The sequence below is a fragment of the Polyodon spathula genome, chromosome 8 (assembly GCF_017654505.1).
Source record: "Polyodon spathula isolate WHYD16114869_AA chromosome 8, ASM1765450v1, whole genome shotgun sequence".
In the NCBI taxonomy this organism is placed as follows: Eukaryota; Metazoa; Chordata; class Actinopteri; order Acipenseriformes; family Polyodontidae; genus Polyodon; species Polyodon spathula.
Genome location: NC_054541.1, coordinates 31568268 through 31587695, shown reverse-complemented (window position 1 = coordinate 31587695; position 19428 = coordinate 31568268). Strand labels below are relative to the sequence as shown.

Here is a 19428-nt window from a genome sequence, read left to right as displayed (position 1 = left end):
ACCTTTAAAAATGTACTCACGCCGACACCCCAAGGGATCAGCACTTAACCCATAGAACCCTTCTTTACACTGATCACAACGCTCGCCCTCAACGTTTGGTTTACAGCGACATTGTCCAGCAATGAGACCGGTAGAAAAGTCAGTGTAGCGATCGCAGATTCCACCATTGTGGGAACCAACTGGGTCACAGTTACATTCTGAGGAGAAATGAAAGATACATTTTTTAAAAAGTACCTATTCTATTTTTTTCAGTCAGTCAGTTAAACCTCAGGTAACAGCAACCTATTAAAAACCATACATAACAGGTAAAAACATATAGATCAAGTAAAAACACATCTCTGTTCCTCCTGTGGTTAAGGGTTTCTTTGAAATCTCTTCCATACTTGGAGATAACTTCAAAGTGCAGTGAAACTGGAGACCTGTATCTAACATCTTACGTTTGAAGTGATGACACAGTAAGCTTACGTTCACAGATGTTGGGGTCACGGATAGCTCTCTCTGGATGTTGGTAAAAGAAAGGCTTGCACTGTTCACAGCTATGTCCCATAGTGTTGTGCTCACAACTGTCACATACCCCTCCACTGACGTTTCCCGTGGACATGTACACAGCCATATCAAAGTGACAGGTGAATGAGTGTTCATTGCAATTACATTCTGGAAAGAAGAACAAACTAAATGTTACTTTTCTAATCTCACACACACAAGGTTAAAATCTAATTCTAAATAAGCTGTACATACATACTTTTACAAGCATTGCTGTTGCGTCCCTCAGCTGGCCTCCAGGGTAGATCATGGTAGAAATCCTCACACTGCTCACAGTTCAAACCTTTGGTGTGGTGTCTGCACATGCAATGCCCGTGTACCTGGAAATAAAGCAACATTCAAGGAAACGTCTAAAACATTTTGTTTTTAAATGCAAATAAATAAATGGAACTTCAAAGTGTAAACAATTGAATTAAAAAATAAAATGTGAGCACAACAGTTCTTACTTGCAACTATTGAAAATTCATTATTATGGTTACGATAAAAAAATAAATAAAATTGATAACCTTTTTGTAAATCACATTTTGGCCAGTACTGTATTCTGGATGAAATGTCCTTCAGCTGCCGAGTAAAATGCGGTTTCCCGTCAAAAACGATAAACATCTATGTAAAACACTCAAACTCTCAAATGACGTGAAACTGTTTGAATATTTCTATCTGGATATAATTAGAACTCTGTCATTAAACAAAACCAATCACACAAAAGTACCTCTATGATTCAGCATAGCTGAAAACATATAGAATAATTAACCCACAGATGTATACATGACATCTGCCTTTAAATCAATTAGAAAAGCACTCTAAAGCAGTAAATGAGCAACGGAACTCTTTCGGTTTCAACTGAATTGTGTGTGAAAAACGTGTACCCTTTAAATTGTACAAGTAATGCATGTCAAATTTCAGAACATGAATTAAATCAACTTACCATTCCTTCGACATCTTCTCCAGTTCCATCTACAGGAGCGCATTCACTTGCATGCCCATAACAGAAACAATTACCACGGACTACCATGTCATAAATGGCATAATAGTATTTTTCCTTGATTTCCATCCTTGAGTCCAGCAAGTTATCTCCCAAGGTGTGTAGTCTTGTAAGATTGATCCGCAGGTTTGTGATTTTTAACATATCTTAAATATTCAACAAAAAAAATACATAAATAAGTTATTCAATAAAATTATTATAAAATGTGTCTTATAATTGCAATATTTTTACTAAATAAAACAAACAGAGGTATATCTACTTTTCAGCTTTCATTCAAAAGGGTTACTGTACCAATTACTTGGTTTGTTTGACAAAAATCACTATATATCTGCACCAATATTTAGATTTAGATTAAAATAGGAATTTGGAGCACTGTGAAATGCATCATCTGAATCTTACTAAAATATTTGTGAACTCTTTTCATTGTTTTTTTACAAAAAAACTGCCAGGAGCTTGGGGGGGTGGGGGTGGGGGGGGGGGGGGGGGGGGGGGTGGAGTCAAATCTGGAAGCTAACACAGACTCTCTTCAGATGATTGTCAGATGAAAGAATTTTTATTCTAAAGAGAATATATCTACAATGTCCTACTGGTGTGTACAGTATGACCTAAAAGATGCCAGGTACTGAAGTTATTATTGAAATCACAACCATGGATTGGATGATAGGATCAATGTGAATGTTAAACTCATGGACAGCTGGATGATTTGAGTCAACAGCAGTTATATAACTCTTGTAAATCAGAATTATAACTGATTATCAAATAACTGTTTATTCTGTAATTATTCCATTTCAATGAAGAACATGATTTTTAAGAAAGTGAAAATGATTGAACAGCTTGCTCTGTTTCCTCCTTCAATCCTCTATCATCAAATCAGCAATAATGTACACCAGAGTAAAGAAAAGAAAGTGGTAAACTTACTCTGGATACTGGGGCTGTAAGGGTCTTCAATTCTAAAAGCAGGATCCAAGACTCGAAAGATAACCTAGACAGGAGAAAATAAATGTAACATTACAGGCATAAATAATATGCAGACGACTAAAATCCTGGCTTAAAGTCTTCACCTTGTCAGATAAACTAATTCAACAAACCTCTCCTTCTGTAGAAGGTTCGATGTCCGAATAGCGGGAGTCACAGATGACGTCATTGACTTTCTTCATTGGCCCCACAGAAATACCGGGGAATGATGATTCGCAGTCATATGCATAATAACGGTAAACCTGCCAGGCCCTCCCAAAATCAGAAGAGCGCTCAATCAACATGGCAGCTGGACGAAATGTCTACGAGAAATACAACAATACAAGTAGGTCTGTTACAGGCATGTTATATGTTTTAAAATACACGTTTAAATAACAATTATAAAACAGCTCAGTTAATCTCAACATGACTCCCCAGCTCCTCTCAAAAACCTCATCAAGTACAAACGGTTTTTCAGAAATATTGCATAATATGAGTATCACAAAAAATCCAGTCTAAACCATTGTTTTTAGAAAAAAAAAGAGCACTTGCTAGATTCGTTTCACTTGTTGTAAATAACCTAATGACTCTCCCATTCAATATTACACACAATCTATTGCTTTCATACCAGCACTCAAGCTCAAAAGCGTAAACTGGTTTATTACAATCCAATTTTACACTTACAGGACACATTGTGAAGCTAGTCTTTTCACCTTGTCAGGTGGTGAATGGAGAAACTGATAGATCTTTTAGAGATACAAATACTAAACCACACAGCTCCAAGAGCTTTTAAAAACACAATATTTGTCCGAGTACTCGATGTTAAACTCCTACGAACATCTGGGACCCCAAGCAGAGGAATTGTGCCAAGAAAACTGCCCGAGTTACCTTGAATGTCATAATGAGATGAGTGAAATGGAATTCCGCCTCCAGATCCAGCTGGATGGTAACATTTTCCAAACCTACAGGGACATGAAAACAAGCCGGGATAGCCATAAAGCAAACAGGAACATCTGTGGTCTTATCCAAATAAAACATTATCTGCCAAAGCTGGGGCCCTTTTGTCTGCAGCCCACAGCGCTCCCACAAAAGCAACTAAAATACTGTCCCGTATTAGCAAAGGGGTGTGGGCTATAAAACACTCTAAAACAATTAATAAAACTGTCAGTTTAAAAAAAAACATGCATCCGAGCATACTATCACCTTATATATTACAAAGAACCTAAACGTGCGCTTCTTAATATTTCAACAGCCAGATTAACTTTACATTTTAAAATTAGGTAGTCTTAAGCAATACAATTCTAAAGTATACTCTCTGGGACACAAAACAGACAGTAGAGGTCATGAAGATATCCATACGTTGTTTTGGGTTCCAATGTCCCATACTGCAGTCAGAGAAATAAAAACAGAAATGGTTTGTAAGATGATACTGGAACGTATTCACAACATTTTACCTTGTGAGCAAACTACATGCGATAGACATGGAACATTTCTAATCTGTCTAGATTCATGACTATCAAACACCATTTAAATTGATCAAAACAGACTTTACAAAAAACAGCTTTTCATAGAGCCTACTGTATAGAAGACTGCAGACTTAACCTAGCTCTGCTTTGGACAACTGTGACCACATTCACACTTGCTGTTTAGGCCAGCCCAGGTCCGCCTTATCTCATGTGTGCACACTCAAAAAATGAAAAGGCGGCCCTGGGCCAGGTGAAATTTAGACCAGCTTTTTGATGCTGCCTAAAGTAGGCAATGCCGCCTCAGGGCCGGCCTATCTGACTGTGTGAACCCAACGCAGGCCCTGGGCCGGCCTTAACGCGTCAGTGCGGTGACGTAGCTCAAACCACTTCCCTACTAGGTCGAGCATAGTAGATCAAATAATGTCAGTTTTAAGAGGTAGCAGCTGGGACAATGAAGAAATTAACCCTTAGCGGTCCATGTATTCAGTGCTTGATATAACATCACTCGTTATATTTACCAAACTCCACAATAATGCTATCCAAGTCATTATTTTATTACTATAACATCTCAAAAAGCTCTGCAAATGTCCACGATATTCTTTGAGTGCTGGATGCAGAAGCTCCTTTATGTCCGTGTTATCTCTGTGGTGCAAGGGGCTGTCAGATATGCCCTTTTGAGTGAAGTTCAGAGAAAAACCTGCAAGTACAAGGTTGTCCTGGAAGAAAACTTGCTTCCTTCTGCTCTGACAATGTTCCCCAACTCTGAGGATTGGTTTCTCCAGAAGGACAATGCTCCATGCCACACAGCCAGGTCAATCAAGGTGTGGATTGACGACCACCAGATCAAGACCTTGTCATGGCCAGCCCAATCTCCAGACCTGAACACCAATGAAAACCTCTGGAATGTGATCAAGAGGAAGATGGATGGTCACAAGCCATCAAACAAAGCTGAGCTGCTTGAATTTTTGCGCCAGGAATGGCATAAAGTCACCCAACATCAATGTGAAAGACTGGTGGAGAGCATGCCAAGACGCATGAAAGCTGTGCTTGAAAATCAGGGTTATTCCACCAAATATTGATTTCTGAATTCTTCCTAAGTTAAAACATTAGTATTGTGTTGATTAACAACGAATCTGAACTTATTTTCTTTGCATTATTCGAGGTCTGACAACACTGCATCTTTTTTGTTATTTTGACCAGTTGTCATTTTCTGCAAATAAATGCTCTAAATAACAATATTTTTATTTGTAATTTGGGAGACATGTTGTCAGTAGTTTATAGAATAAAACTAAAATATTCATTTTACCCAAACACATACCTATAACTAGTAAAACCAGAGAAACTGATAATTTTGCAGTGGTCTCTTAATTTTTTCCAGAGCTGTATATATATTCAGATTGTAGCTAAGATTGTAAATTTCAATATTGATAAATAATGCGTACAACGTTGCATATTCAATCACCATTAATATAATAATCTCTATTGTGACTAATGTAATGTACAAGTCCTTGTTTGCTGCATTTATGCATGATCCAACACGATCACTACTTTACACAGTAACTGACTGCACTGTCAACACACACCTTTATCGTATCATTTGCAATAAGTACAGTACCAACAGTATTGCAAAAAATAAGATGGCCATATTTACATTTGCAAATTTCCCAGCTCAATTTCTTATGTTGATTTCCGGGAATGCTGTGATTACGTCACTGTTTACATTCCTGACAAGCACTTCGCCGCAATTTAGGCTTCCTTTTCAGCCACATATGTGAACGCACTCATGCCCCCTAAAACCTCAACTGTGAATGGAAATTTGAGGCGGCCCAGAGATAACCCAAGGCCGGCTCAGTAAGCGTGAATGGGATCTTTCTCATTCTACAACAGTGAATAAGGCCAACAGGCATTGCAGAGTTGCCATAAGCAATTTCTATCTACATTACAAAAAGGCATACAAGTTACTGTATCAAAAGGAGCTACATCACAGCAAAGGAGGGCAGACTGTTACCACCTATATGCTTTTTATCAACAGCAGCTCCATTAGCTCCACAGACACACCCTTGCCTAAGTTAAATCCTCTTTATTTCCAGTATGTCCAGGTATAGTGGATAATTACTTGACATGCTAGCTTTTGCTAACTTCCCATTGTATGGCCCTGAAGGATTTAGCAAACTCTATAAATCTCACGTCACTGGCTGTATTTAAATGTAAACTGAGCCAAAGTTAAAATCTTTGTAGTAATGACTGCAAAATTCACTCAAGGGAAGCAAAAGACAAACTTTTTTTTTTCCAACTACTAAAAAGGAAGTTTGAACATAAAAAACCCTGAAAACACTGCATTATTTACATTTTTTCTTTAACAATTAGGTGATCCCTTTGAGACCGGTGAGAATGCAGCTGCTCCCACATAGCAGCCTAGGTTGTTGTTTGTTGTTTTAAGTACAGTGTTAATGCAAATGGATGGGTTTGTCCCTTTCTACATTGCCTAAGCATTACTTTTCACTTTGAAGTCAACCCCCATCCCTACTCAGTCAGCACACAAGTAATGATTAAAGGGTTAACTACCACGACCGTATAAAATAAATGAGATGCCTTAAATGGATCCAAGGTTCATGTTAAATTAACCCAAGGCTTCTTTTCCCATGAGAGCTCACCATTTTCAGACTGCCACCAGGTTTTTAAGCGGTTATGTGCAAATGTTGTTACAACGTTCTCAATGCCATGGCTGGTTGTGTGGTTTACATTCTCATCATACCGTTCCTTGGAATCACAAACAAAGCATTTCTTCTCTTCCTAAAAGTTTGGAAAAAGAAACATTAACAGTCTAGTGAGTGTTTTCAATGATTGAAAATGGCTTTAAAACAATTAAACCCAAATAAGTCTGTATCTAATTATACCTGAGCATGGTAAGTGTAATCACAGAGATTCTTTTGGAAAAAAAAAAAAATTAATTGTGAAAAAAAAAAAAGAAAAATGTAAGGCTAATGCCAAAACGTATGTGTCTTTTGTTGATTAGATTAACCCACCAGGAAGTTGTCTAGACAGTATTTTAGGAGAGGCACAAGAAATACACAAATGTTGCCTTCTGATCTTGCCCTGGGTCTCTTAAAATAAGCATTTTTGTTTTAAAAAATAATAATAAAAAAATCATCAAGAAATATTTTTTCAGAGCCCCTTGGTTATTTGGATCTCATCCCAAAGCTTGACTAACTTGCTTGTAAACAATGATTTATCCTCGGAAACTCAGGCATAAACTAAAATATTAGGCTTAAACACACCTAAATATGCTCTAGGAGCTTTCTATCATAAAAAAAAATGTATTCAAATATCTTTGAGAGAATGACCTAACAAAGTATCTTAACAGACAAAACAGTGTTTGTTAAACCATTTTCCATATCATTCACTTGCATAAATACATATCAATGGTGCAACTCGGTGCAACTATTAACACTTATGGCACTATCCTCCTCATAATCCACAACACACACACACATCATAAATAATATATATATATATATATATATATATATATATATATATATATATATATATATATAAGATCACATATATATATATATATATATATATCTTATATATATATATATATATATATATTATATTAACTTGCCCAATAACCCTTAATATCTAGAAAAACGAGCTGTGTTTGGGATTGCTTGTACTGCAATGTTAAAGTCAATCTAAAGTGCATACCTGCAGATGGCTAACAATGCAAAAGGGTTCAGGTTTTAACAATCCACAGGTGGAGGTGGAAGAAAGCTGGTCCGCTCTTCCGATCAACAAGTCACCTGTGGCCGGGTAACAACTTCCCTCAGCACAGCCGTAACTTAACTGGGGTCCCTGTGCAAGGGCGTGCACCCAGACAACTACACAATGAAGAGAAACGTGAACAAGTCAAGCCCAGTGGAAAAAAAAAACAGGGAACCCGTTTGGACCCCAAACTCCTTTGGCACCCCCTGGGTACCAAACATTAACTTACGTCATGTCGCAATCCGCGTTGTACATATAATAGTAATATATATATATATATATATATATATATATATATATATATATATATATATATATATATATATATATTTATGTGTATCTATGAATAGACGTTCATTTTTAAAGTAATTTATAAATTAAACAATGGAAAATTGCCAATTATTTACCCCTTTAAGAAAAACAAAGCCCTTACGTTAAACTCCAACATTGCTTGTGCTGGCTTTAATAAAAACATATGATTCAATTTCCTTTGCACTCAGACCGGTTCAAATCTTACAAGAAAAATATGCTTTGGCTCAAATTACAAAATGGGAATTTTGAAACTGACAAGAAATCTAAACATTAGATTAGAAATCCAAACATATTTGTGAGTATTAACTGAATACTGTGTAAAGTGAGCAAAAAAAAAAAAAAAAGCAATACGGATGGAAATATACGTGTGAAGTGTACAACTGCAATAATTTGCTATCTGAAACTAATCCACTTCTATACGATTCCATTATACGGTATTTCTAAAATACAACAATTAATTTAAAATTGGCCAGTGTTTTTTTTTTTTTTTTTTTTTTTTACATACTTTAAGACGCATTGCTTATTTGTATTGGCCACAGAACAGTGCACATTATCAAAAATCCACTTAAACTGCATGTTACAAATCACAAAAGCTTACCTAGAATCGTAGCGATTTGCACTATCCACATTTTCCTAGTCTTTTATAACATGGGTTTGAATTTTCTTTTAAAAAGCCCAAATGTTCAAGAAAGAAATAAAAAAAAAACACAATGCAATTTAAACCCGTATAGCAATGTGTAGCACGCACGCTAACATCCAAAAATCCTCACACTGCGCTTTGCTCCGTCGCCTACCCGTGCAATTCCAAAACTTTTAATTGGACTTTTCCAACTCCAAACTTGAACTAACGGCGCATGCGCTTCCAGGCACATTGTTTGAAAGGAATACAGTACAGTACATCCTAATAGATGCATGAAAAAGGAATTGTCCGCGATGTAATAGTATGCGTTAAAACACTGTAGAAAAAAAAAAACAAAAAAAACGTTGTTTTTGTTTTTGTTGTTGAGGTATACTTTACAGATTCTCACTACTGTAAGAAATGTTCTACCAATATATACTGTGATCTGTTCTGGTAAAAGCAAAACACATGGTTATGAATGGTTAAGTACGGTAACCTCTTCTTTTTTAAATAGTATAGCACACAACAAATACATTAGGCATAGTAAACTGCAAACTGACTGTAGCTCTCAATAATAATATTAAACATACACACAGTAGACTATATACTAATTCCAGATATGTATTTTGAAATGAATTGCTTTCGTTGTATGTGCATTAACGCTTAGCAAATGTGGGTTTGTTGGCCGTCTTTGACCTCAAAGCAAGCATGAGGTACAGTATAGAAGCTCAGTCGAAACTGGCATCATGAACATATTTTGAATGAAGTCTGAGTTTAACGCAACTATCGCATGCAATAGAAGCCCATGTTTACAAAATGGCAGTAAGCAATGTCCATTTTAGGCTTCATTCCATTGCTACAGAACTGTAGATTTAATACACATTCATCAAGCGTTGTGTGTTACACGGAATGTTCAGATCTCCTTAGACCTCTAGTTTGCTTGTGTAACAGAATCATGAGCCCATCTGCTTCATTTTAATTGATCCATTTTTGAATTTAAGCATGCATGGTATTTCACACACATAAAAATTAACTACACACATGTAAACTGGGCAGCATTTGTTAAATGTAAATACTGTAAAATGATGAGTTTGAAAGCATATCTACATGTAGAGAAAATATGGGACAGAAAAAAACATTACAGTGGCTCAAAGATTGGACTATTTCTTTGTATAACTAAAAACACAAATTTCACAGAAGGAGCAAGAAACAACCACTGTGCAAATAGTTCTTAAATTACCAAGTCTTCTCATTTTATTTTAAAATAAAAAAAAACTGATGTTAATAGCACAGCAGTAAGTGCTCTGTTTATATGTCCCTTTGTGTTTAAAAAGATTGTCACAGTAATGGCATTGAACTGTGGTGATCACATATCTGGAAGCTAGAAAAGGGGTAAATACTGCATTTAAAATTAATTTTGCAAAGTTAGATTGAAGTATTTCACTTGGTTTATGACAAAAGATGAAGTCAATTATGACTTAGAAATGTAGCATTTATAGTTTCAAACATGAAACTTAAGGGACAATGTGGGATTTCTGCAGAAAGAAAACATGTTTTGATTTACTAGTCTTAAACGTGTAATTATTTTAGTCTCTACCCTTTACCTTGCTTTATGTTTGGGGTTTTCTAAAGGTTTGATGAAAGATAAGCTTTTTGTTCACATGAATGGTCAGGGGGATGGGGAGTGGTATGCAAAGCAATCAACATGAGCTTGTTTCCTGCTGGTTGTGTCAACAAAGCATGTTCTCCATTTTTTAATAAAGGGGCTCTGAAATCCAACAAGCCATTCCTGTAAAAAAAAAAAAAAGTTCCAAAGCTAATACAACTTTCTACATTTTAGTGGGGTGAACATAAACATTAACACTGCTATACCATAACCACTATCCAGCCAGGGTAAGTACTATGGTAAACTTTTGAGTAGCTCTTATTGAAAAAATGTGCCTGCAGGGGTGGAGTCATTACAGAAAAAGATAGGTACATTTTACTTTGGTGTGTATCACAGAAAACAGAAGTGCTCTTGTAGCATTGAAGAGTATATGAAGTGTCCAAGATAGACAACAGTTTCAAATTAAGAGTAGTTTACATGTCAGAAAAAAGGGATCACCAGTTGATGCTCACCAGAGCGACTGGAGTTTGTTAAACTGTGCCAACTACAGACAGAAGGTTGTATATTTAAGGTAAGGTATGTTGAGCAGTTCTTAGAAATTTAACTCATGTTCTGGAAGAACAGTTTAAACCCTATAGTTAAACTTATCAAATTAAATATTGTTATATTCATTCAGTTTTGCAAAAAAAAAAAAAAAAAAAAAAACAGTTTACTTTTAATGCCATTTTTCTCCATCATAAACAGGAGAAGCAAAATGTGTGTTTTTTGTTTTATTTTTAGAACAATTTGTACTACAGGTAATTGAGAAACTTTATACACACTATATAACAGGAAAGAAAGAGAAATACAACTATAGTTATGTGTTGTTACATTTGCACTGTTAAAAAAAAAATGTTGGTCAAAAAGCATGAAAAAACTACTGCCTGCCCAGATTAGTGTAATGTTCTCATACGTTAGTTGTTAGCACATCACCTTGAATTCTAAAGCCCACAGATTCAGATCCTAAATATAGATATCGTAGCCTAAAGCATTTACTGAAATTTTAAAAAATCAAAGCAACCATGGCAGCTTTTCCTTTCTGCTTACACTATATGCCAACATTCCAGGGTGTTCATTGAAGTAGCATTGGGTAATTTCCCCACAACAACAAAAATAAATATATACCTACCCCGCATGAGGCTGTATGTCTTCAAACAATGATATCAATATATCCAACTTGATTCTGTTGTGTTTCTGGCAATGTTCGTTTAAAAAAGTGACAATGTACCATAAAGAACACAAACGCCTTTTTTTAAATGATATGCTTTATTCAACTAAGGTTATAAACATATCTACATTTTCTGTTTTTCTTTCTATCGTACTATTTTACTTAAAAATATTTGCTGTACAACAAAAAGGCAGTATGAAAGGGGCGGTACATGATATCTGACCAAATATAGTGTGTGTACAGAAAGATTCAAGCACAGAAAACAGGGGTCAGAAAAAATATACTCTATATAAAAAGCATTCAAAAAATAAATGGAAAAAAAATGTGTACCCCTGGCAGCAAAAAAAAAAACACCAAATAAAATGAAATTCAATAATAAATGTGGAAAAAAATTAGACCCAATGATATACTTGTTTACCTTTGTCTGAAGATAAAAATGTACATTGGAAATATAATTAATTAAACAAAAATTGATTCCAACCTTCAACACAGCCTTCTGGTTTAGGTCATACAAAACAGAATTCACTTGACCTATAGTAGGAACTGATCTCAGTTCAATAAAGGTAATAGAACATATTCAAGGTGAGATTGTATGTTTGAAAAAAAAGACTTAGTCATACTGGTTTTCACATTTTCTGTTCATATTGGTATTTAAAAAGCTAGTTGGTCTCGTACCACTCTGTGCTCTATTCAATAGATCTTAAACAGAGGTGTATGTTCCACTTTCATTGAAAACAATAGAAGGGGACTTAAAAAAAAAAACTCCTTACAATGTGTTTGAGTCTCTGTAAGTATGTTTGTGCCTTTAAAAGTAAAGTACAATTGAAGGTTTGGTTATAATTTAATATTTAAGTGATTGCTATATTTAGATTCTCCAGTACATCCCCAAGTTCAGACCCATGCCCAATTTAAAGCAAGTATCATGGTTGCCTCGATTTTTCCAGTTTGATTCTGTATCTAGTCCCTTAGTTTGCTCCCCTAGTTGTGCACTGTATATTGCATTCCAACTGGGCTCTAAAACTGGCAGGTGCTGTATGCAATCCCCCTCTTAATGATTTCATTTCTGACATTTCTGACGCGATCCTCTAGTTCACTAATTTCTTTTTCTTTGTCTTCTTTACTCTTCAGTAGATCTTCAATTTTTTTTTCCAGGTCTGAAAGAAAAACAAACAGATGGCAAGAATCGTTACTAGCCTCAGAAATGACTGTCATTTACTTTTTGCAGAAAGGTGAGATCACAATGTATCAACGTAAAACAATGTATTTGAATGCCTCTGCCTCAGTTATTACTCAATGTGGTTACAAGTTAAAGCAAGTGTGATGCTTGAGGACAAGAAGACAATCTTGAACTAGAACACTAAGTGTATTTGGGAATATAGACCAGTTTGACTTAAACACCCCCCTCCCCCCTTTTTCCCCAACATAAACATTATTTAATTATGTTATCAATCTCATTTTTGCGCAAATATATGTGTTTTTTGTTTTATTTTGTTTTTTCAATTAAAATTTTGATCAAGTGTTAATCATTTTTAAAAGGAAACTATTTCAATGTTAACTTATCACAAACAAAAAATATCTTGAATACCATACCCATTATCTCTTTCATTTTTCCTCCTACATCTTTTGCTAGTTCTTCAGCTTCTGTCTTTAACATTTTTGCTTTGTCTATAGCTTCTTGCGATGCTCCATTTCCCTTTTCCTTTTCTTTTAATTTCTGGAATTGATCATTCACCTCCTTGAGGTCCTGTAGAGAACAAAACAGCTTCTCATCACACTTTATACCCAAAATACCTTTGTATTTAGAATGGATAATGCATGGTATTATCTTCAGCTGAAAATTCTATATACTTTCTAAAACTGGGGAAGAGTAGGGGGTGATCTGGCCCGAGTTTGTTCTGGCCTGAAGGTTCACAGACAGCAAGCTTCACTAATATACAATGGTGAGTTTTGTGTGTGTGTCAGTAGGATAAGAGACACACATTGGACTAGCTCTGGATCATACTGAGGGCTGAGAAAACAGAAAATTAGATCTGTGGTTCTCAAACCTTTTGAAGTGACTTAGGTCTTCTATACTGTATTATTGTATAGACCTAAGTGTGTGTGTGTGTGTGTGTGTGTGTGTGTGTGTGTGTGTGTGTGTGTGTGTGTGTGTGTATATATATATATATATATATATATATATATATATATATATATATATATATATATATATATATATCTTTACAGAAATCTTTACAGAATAAACATCTTATTGTTATTTTAGTTTGCATAAACACTTGGCCTATTTACTATTGTTAATAATATAATGCCCACTGTCACCATTACATAAGGGTGTCCATCTCCTGGTAGGATGTCTGTCTTCTAGGAATTAGAAAGAATTGATCCACTTCATTTTTTATTGGGCTATTTGATCTATGACACATTCTCAAACAGGAACTAGGCAGTACATTTGAAATCCATTGGGGATAACAAAGTTATAGAGAGCAGAGTTGATTGGTTTCATCAGCACTGACTAACAGAAACTGGCCATGTGAAATTATACATATTATATTACAAAACACAAAGAGAAAATAGCTAGCGCTAGTTAATCGAAAAATAGTCAGCTGTAAATTTACCTTCTCAGCTTCTGTAGCGTTGGCAAGGGCTCCTTCTGCTGCTTCCTTTGCATCTTTTGCCTGCAATCTATTCATTTCAGTTTTCTCCTTGAGATTTTTAATTTCCCTGTTCAGGTCATTAAGTCTGTTCATTAAGTCCATATTGTTTTCTTCAATTCTATCTAACTTTTCTTTAGTCTGTTGGTGAAAACAACACATAGTAAGTTACATGTTCTGATAGTGACACTACTGATATGCCATTCTTAAAACAATAACGAAGCATCCTACTGTACTTTTCTTTTAAATAGTTCTTCAGAATGCTACTTTGTTTCTATCACAGATTTTGTTCCAGCACAATATTTGCACCATTTATGAAAATACATAAAACTGCTTAAGTAATAACATCCAATGCAGTGAACACTCTTGGTAATAGCTTGATAAAATCTCTACGCTTGGAACCTGATTGCTCAAGACAACCTATGAGGAGAAAATGTTTTAAATCTGGTCACAGCCAACTAAAAAATGGTAATCTAAGGGCTGCTATAGTTGTTCCTAACAATTAACTTTGATTTTTGAAATGTTGTCCAAACTTTCTACTGGTACAAAAGATTATTGCATCGTTCCTGTTACAATAACAATTCCGGTAAATGCAAATCAAAAATGTAATAATTACTTGATAAATATTGTCGTTGATTGCATCAAAATGATCTTTTGTCTCATCGATGGATTTTTTCACTTTGTCTTGAACTTCTTTTGCTTTTTCTAAAGCTTTCTTAGCTTCCATGATATCCAGGGCCTTCGCTCTTTTCCTTAAAAACAAAAAGAATGTGACCACAACTAAGCCTGATTCTAAACATCTATGGGAATTTCAACTGCAGCAGATATTAGTTGTGTTTTTTGGGTTTTTTTCAAAGAGCTGACTCTATACCTGCAGTGTGCGCTGATGTTTTGCTGATCTGCATCATACCCGACAGTCATCTATGAAGTGCAAGTAGCTTCACATCATCATGTTTCCAGTCATTCTGAATAGTTTTTAAATGACTAAAACCCTGAGTATGCATTTTTAGATCAGGAGCTGCTCTTCAGCTCTAGTTGCTAGCTGTAGATGCATGTAATTTAGGCTTTGGTAGATTAAAGTGTTTATAAAAGCAAGAGTCGGTGCCATCTAGTGGTCTGTCACATTGGTTCAAGTTTTCTTTTCTTTAGGGTTACCAGATTTCCAGAGTGAAACGTCGGGGACGTCTGGTAACTCTACTTTGTTTTACTCGCAACACACAGCAGTGATTGAAATGGTGCTGGTGTGTGCTTAGATAGAGACAATATGAATGATTTAGCCTACATTACACATGTTTATAGCAGGCAACTGGAACTAAAGAGCAGTTCCTGAACTAATAGTCAAAGCACACAATATTCCCCCCTCAGAATAGTTGCAGATATCACAAAAAAAGGCAAGGGGACATTAAAAAAGAACAAAGAAAACTTACACTTAAATAATCCCAGTTATCAGAGTTTAAAACAACTTTCCCACAGAGCCAAGTGCATTATTATGCATTTACCAAACTGGAACTACCCATGTAAGCATTAGGTATCCGCCATTAGAACACAATATATTAATTGGAGGTCTTGCAAAAACTTAGGTATGTGCCATTATGCAGGTTTATACTAGGATTGTTTCTATGTTGCTAGCAAATAAATAAATAAATAAATAAGACCTTTATTGTATTTTATTTTGGGTATTTAAAATATAAAATGACAACTTTCAATTATCTTTTTTATAGTGGCCCTTGGACTGTCAGCACTACTTAGCTAAGCACTCCCCAATAACATCATTATACCATCATATATTTTAATGTACTATATAGATAGGCAGGCTACAGCGGGAAAACTGTGGCAATATACAGCATTAAATAGCATAATTATTAAAGTTCTACTCACTCAGTTTCCTCTGCTTGTTCCAACAGTTCCTTTACCTCATTGGTCTTATTATTGAGGTTATCTATTACACTTTCGATTTTCTTGCAATCTACCAGAATATTCTGGATTTTCCGGATCAAGTCTTCTGGGCTAGGTGAGCTTGGAATCCTGAGGGCTAGGACAGCTTCAGCAATTTTCTCAATATCCTCTGGTAGCACACTGTCACCTATTATCATAAACAAGACAACAATTATATCACATATATTTTTGTTTTACAAGGTCCACTTTAAACCACATTCATACTAAACAGCACATAGTATTGGAATATGTTTAGGACTACCGATTTGAGATTATTATTTGCCGAAAAAAATTACAAAAAGATAAAATGATGTAAAAACAGGTTATTGTCTTACCTTATTCTATGCTCCCCAGCACACTACTACATTTTGCTCCAACTATTAACATTTTAGCAAGCAGGCGTAATGCAACCAGACAGAACACATATAAAGAATCGACAGACAGTAAAAGAAAAACACTTCAGCATGTAGAGACATGCCAGAATGAATCTGATCTCTACGCTCCAGTGCAGGGCATCTACCTGTTAAAAAGTCCTTTACGCTCTTGATGAGAGCATTTGTTTTTTCCTTTTCTTTTTCATATTTGTCTTTATTCTTTGTTATCTTCTTGCTTAACTCTGATGCCTTTTCCTTGGTCTCCTGTGCAGTTATTCTTGCATTTCCTATCTAAAAAATGATATAGTTGGTTTATTACACAGTCGTTAAGATGGTTTGAAAATGCATTGCCTCTCAACTGTTTAAAAAGCTGTACAGATACATGTTGCTGCTGAAGAGAAATGGCATGTGACAAACAATACGTACTAGAAACGAATATAAGTGCAACAACTTAGGAATACAACCATAGGTGCAATTTTTCATTATTTCAGATAGAATAATCTTTATACAGGCATCAGCTACAGAAACTGCTCCCCCCACTTTTCAAACCAAAGTTATGCCACTGAATACAACTACCTTCTGTTGTCTAATCACCACTCTGGCAGGTGGACAGGAAATAATAGGAGTTTAACATCCTATTATCAAGGAGTTTAAACTGCTAAATCTATAGTGAGGTGATTGGAAAATACACATGAACTAAGTACAAATTGAATAAATTCTGCAGAGAATGAAATAGGGAACAAAAGTTTAAGAAAACTGATTTTAAAATGTGTCATATTAATTAAAATTTGAACAAAAGAAGTTATGTGAAAAAATGGATTATAAATGGTAACAGACAGGATATAACCAAAAAAAAAAATAAAAGCTGTAATTCCTCTGAAGCCAATACCTCTTTCTCAGACTCTTCGAGCTGAGTTAGAAGGATGGGGATTTTTTTTTCTGTTTTCTTAGCTTCCTCAGTAGCATTGTGAGCAACTGGTAAACTTCCTTTGCAGTAAAGCCCCCCACATTTTCTATTGCCAGAAGTGTCTCTGCACAAAGCACCTCCACATGTTGCCTCAGAGCATTGCTCATCTCCTGGAGCCCCACACACCTGAAAGAAGGAACAGGTTTGTAAACTGTGTTTTTGCTTCATTTTCAGTTTATTGCTCCAAATAATTTACCTTTGAAGACAATGCGTTGTCATGGTTTGGGGCTTTGTATGCAGTGTTAATATTAAATACATGAACAGTTATCATAGCTGTTGTAATTTGATATTTTTAATAAAAAAAAGAAGAATTCAATGGAAATACACATTTAACACACCGATGCTATAAAATGTTTTTCATTTACAAGCATGAGGCACAATATCAACCAGCATTGAGATAAAGTAAACAGTAGCTTATTAAACAGAACATGTATGACTAGTAATCTGGAATATGCTGCAAATCCCTCCATTATTTTACATTTTCAAATTGTTCTTTTGTTTGTATTATAAAGTGTGTATATATTGTAACGATCTCGGTTCCCAAAGGCATAGTTTCTCACAGGCGGAGATGGGACGCAAAGCCAGGACCTCCCGCACTGAAGCACAGCACCGATATCGCTGTACAAAAGAGCCAGCTCCCTTGCAGGAGAGTCACCAGGAGATTGTGTCACCTACCAACCCTGACCCCTACCACCGTGCACGCCACAATATGTATAAATATATAACATTCGAGCTAAAATCTTTGATCTTTGTCACTTTATTTGTATTAGTATAATTGTACTTACTTTTTCATTTAGATCTTTAACATTTAGCTCATTAATTTTTTTCTGCAAGGCATCCAAATCTTCTGGTAAACTTGCTTTATCAAGTAGACCAATTGCCTTTTCCCTGGTGTTTCTCGATTGATCGATGGTAGGCTGGGTATTTTTTACTTTCTGTTCAGTATTGTTGGAATCCTTATAGTGTTTTTTAATGGTGTTGTAGACATCTGTCAATGAAAATAAATATATTATTACTCATATACAGCGATGAATTTTACAATTTGGGTTGTCCGCAAAGATTCAATTTATTTGATAAACATTTAAAACATTATTTTCCAGAGTAAAGCAATTTCAGAAATTATATTTTTGCTCTCATTCATCAGATCTAAGGGGAAAGCAGAGTTAAAAACAGGAGTAACTTCACTTTTAAAAGATACAGATGAAGCCAGTCGCTAGGGAAACAAAAGAACACTTTATTCTTCTACATGCCATAAATTAAAAGAACCTACCCAGTAATTTTGTAACGTCAAATTTAAAAATCAACTTTACTCTGTTTTTCAAATCATTGAAATGCAGATTAAGTTCATTTCTAATACTATTAATCTCGCTGTTTAACACAGGTGTATCATCCACAACAATCGAGTTTGGATCAATCTGATCAGTTAGTCGTCTAAAAAAAGAGAGAAAAGGAATTATGCACATTTCCACAAAATGATCACACAAAATGCCATGTTTTTTTTTTTTTTTTTTATTGTCAGAAAGGTGTGGTCAATCAGGAATAGTTGGAAAATAGAACTTTGCTAGAGAGGAAATCTGTAATTTTAAATAGCCTTCCACCAGAAATGAAATATAAAATGTATACTACAAAAAAATTGATCAGCAATATTGTACTGCAAGCAGCCTTAAATAATAAATAGGTTTGGAGAAATGTACCTGATTTGGTCACATAATTCTTCTGCCTTTTGAACTTCCTCTAGAGATGCCACTGGGCTGTTCAGAAGCCTCTGAACTTCAGCCAATTTCTTCTCCAGCTCATCAAACTGTTTTTCATAAGTGGGGAGCTTATCATCATACGTAATTGATGATGCTTTAATCAGTTTCTGAAGAGTTTGACGAATGTCACTGACGTTCTTGTCCCAGAGCTCAAAGCAGGGGTGGCAGCGAGTGCATGCTGGGAACTCTGGAAGAAACCCTCGAGCACACTGATCACAGAACTTCCCTATGACACCAGTCCGGCAGTTGCAGGTCCCAGTGTATTGATCACACACGGGTCTTTCTGTTCC

At 35.4% G+C, this 19428-nt stretch overlaps 2 protein-coding genes and 1 long non-coding RNA gene across 3 annotated transcripts in view; 1 reads left to right on the top strand and 2 right to left on the bottom strand.

Moving 5' to 3' along the window:
* Positions 1-8831, bottom strand: part of LOC121319773 (laminin subunit beta-1-like) — a 28680-nt gene extending 19849 nt beyond the window's left edge. Inside the window, exons 1-10 of the mRNA XM_041257585.1 lie at positions 8624-8831; positions 7657-7829; positions 6600-6738; positions 3368-3441; positions 2614-2802; positions 2444-2507; positions 1469-1671; positions 743-863; positions 466-654; positions 21-197 (exon numbers count right to left, since the gene is read on the bottom strand). Of these exons, the coding sequence (XP_041113519.1) occupies positions 21-197; positions 466-654; positions 743-863; positions 1469-1671; positions 2444-2507; positions 2614-2802; positions 3368-3441; positions 6600-6738; positions 7657-7829; positions 8624-8654 (1360 nt within the window). The 5' untranslated portion in view covers positions 8655-8831. The remainder of the gene's footprint in view (positions 1-20; positions 198-465; positions 655-742; positions 864-1468; positions 1672-2443; positions 2508-2613; positions 2803-3367; positions 3442-6599; positions 6739-7656; positions 7830-8623) is intronic.
* A 2720-nt stretch (positions 8832-11551) lies between these two features.
* The window catches only part of lamb4 (laminin, beta 4), a 25490-nt gene continuing 17613 nt past the window's right edge, over positions 11552-19428 (bottom strand). Inside the window, exons 26-35 of the mRNA XM_041257584.1 lie at positions 19079-19428; positions 18655-18815; positions 18170-18372; positions 17307-17510; positions 16564-16708; positions 15987-16191; positions 14725-14860; positions 14073-14249; positions 13048-13201; positions 11552-12611 (exon numbers count right to left, since the gene is read on the bottom strand). The exon at positions 19079-19428 is cut by the window's right edge and continues 20 nt beyond it. Coding sequence (XP_041113518.1) covers positions 12472-12611; positions 13048-13201; positions 14073-14249; positions 14725-14860; positions 15987-16191; positions 16564-16708; positions 17307-17510; positions 18170-18372; positions 18655-18815; positions 19079-19428 — 1875 coding nt within the window. The 3' untranslated portion in view covers positions 11552-12471. The remainder of the gene's footprint in view (positions 12612-13047; positions 13202-14072; positions 14250-14724; positions 14861-15986; positions 16192-16563; positions 16709-17306; positions 17511-18169; positions 18373-18654; positions 18816-19078) is intronic.
* LOC121319772 lies at positions 12601-18109 on the top strand. Its single transcript, XR_005950750.1, has 3 exons — positions 12601-12686; positions 17441-17526; positions 17931-18109. It is a non-coding gene; the product is annotated as an uncharacterized LOC121319772 (long non-coding RNA).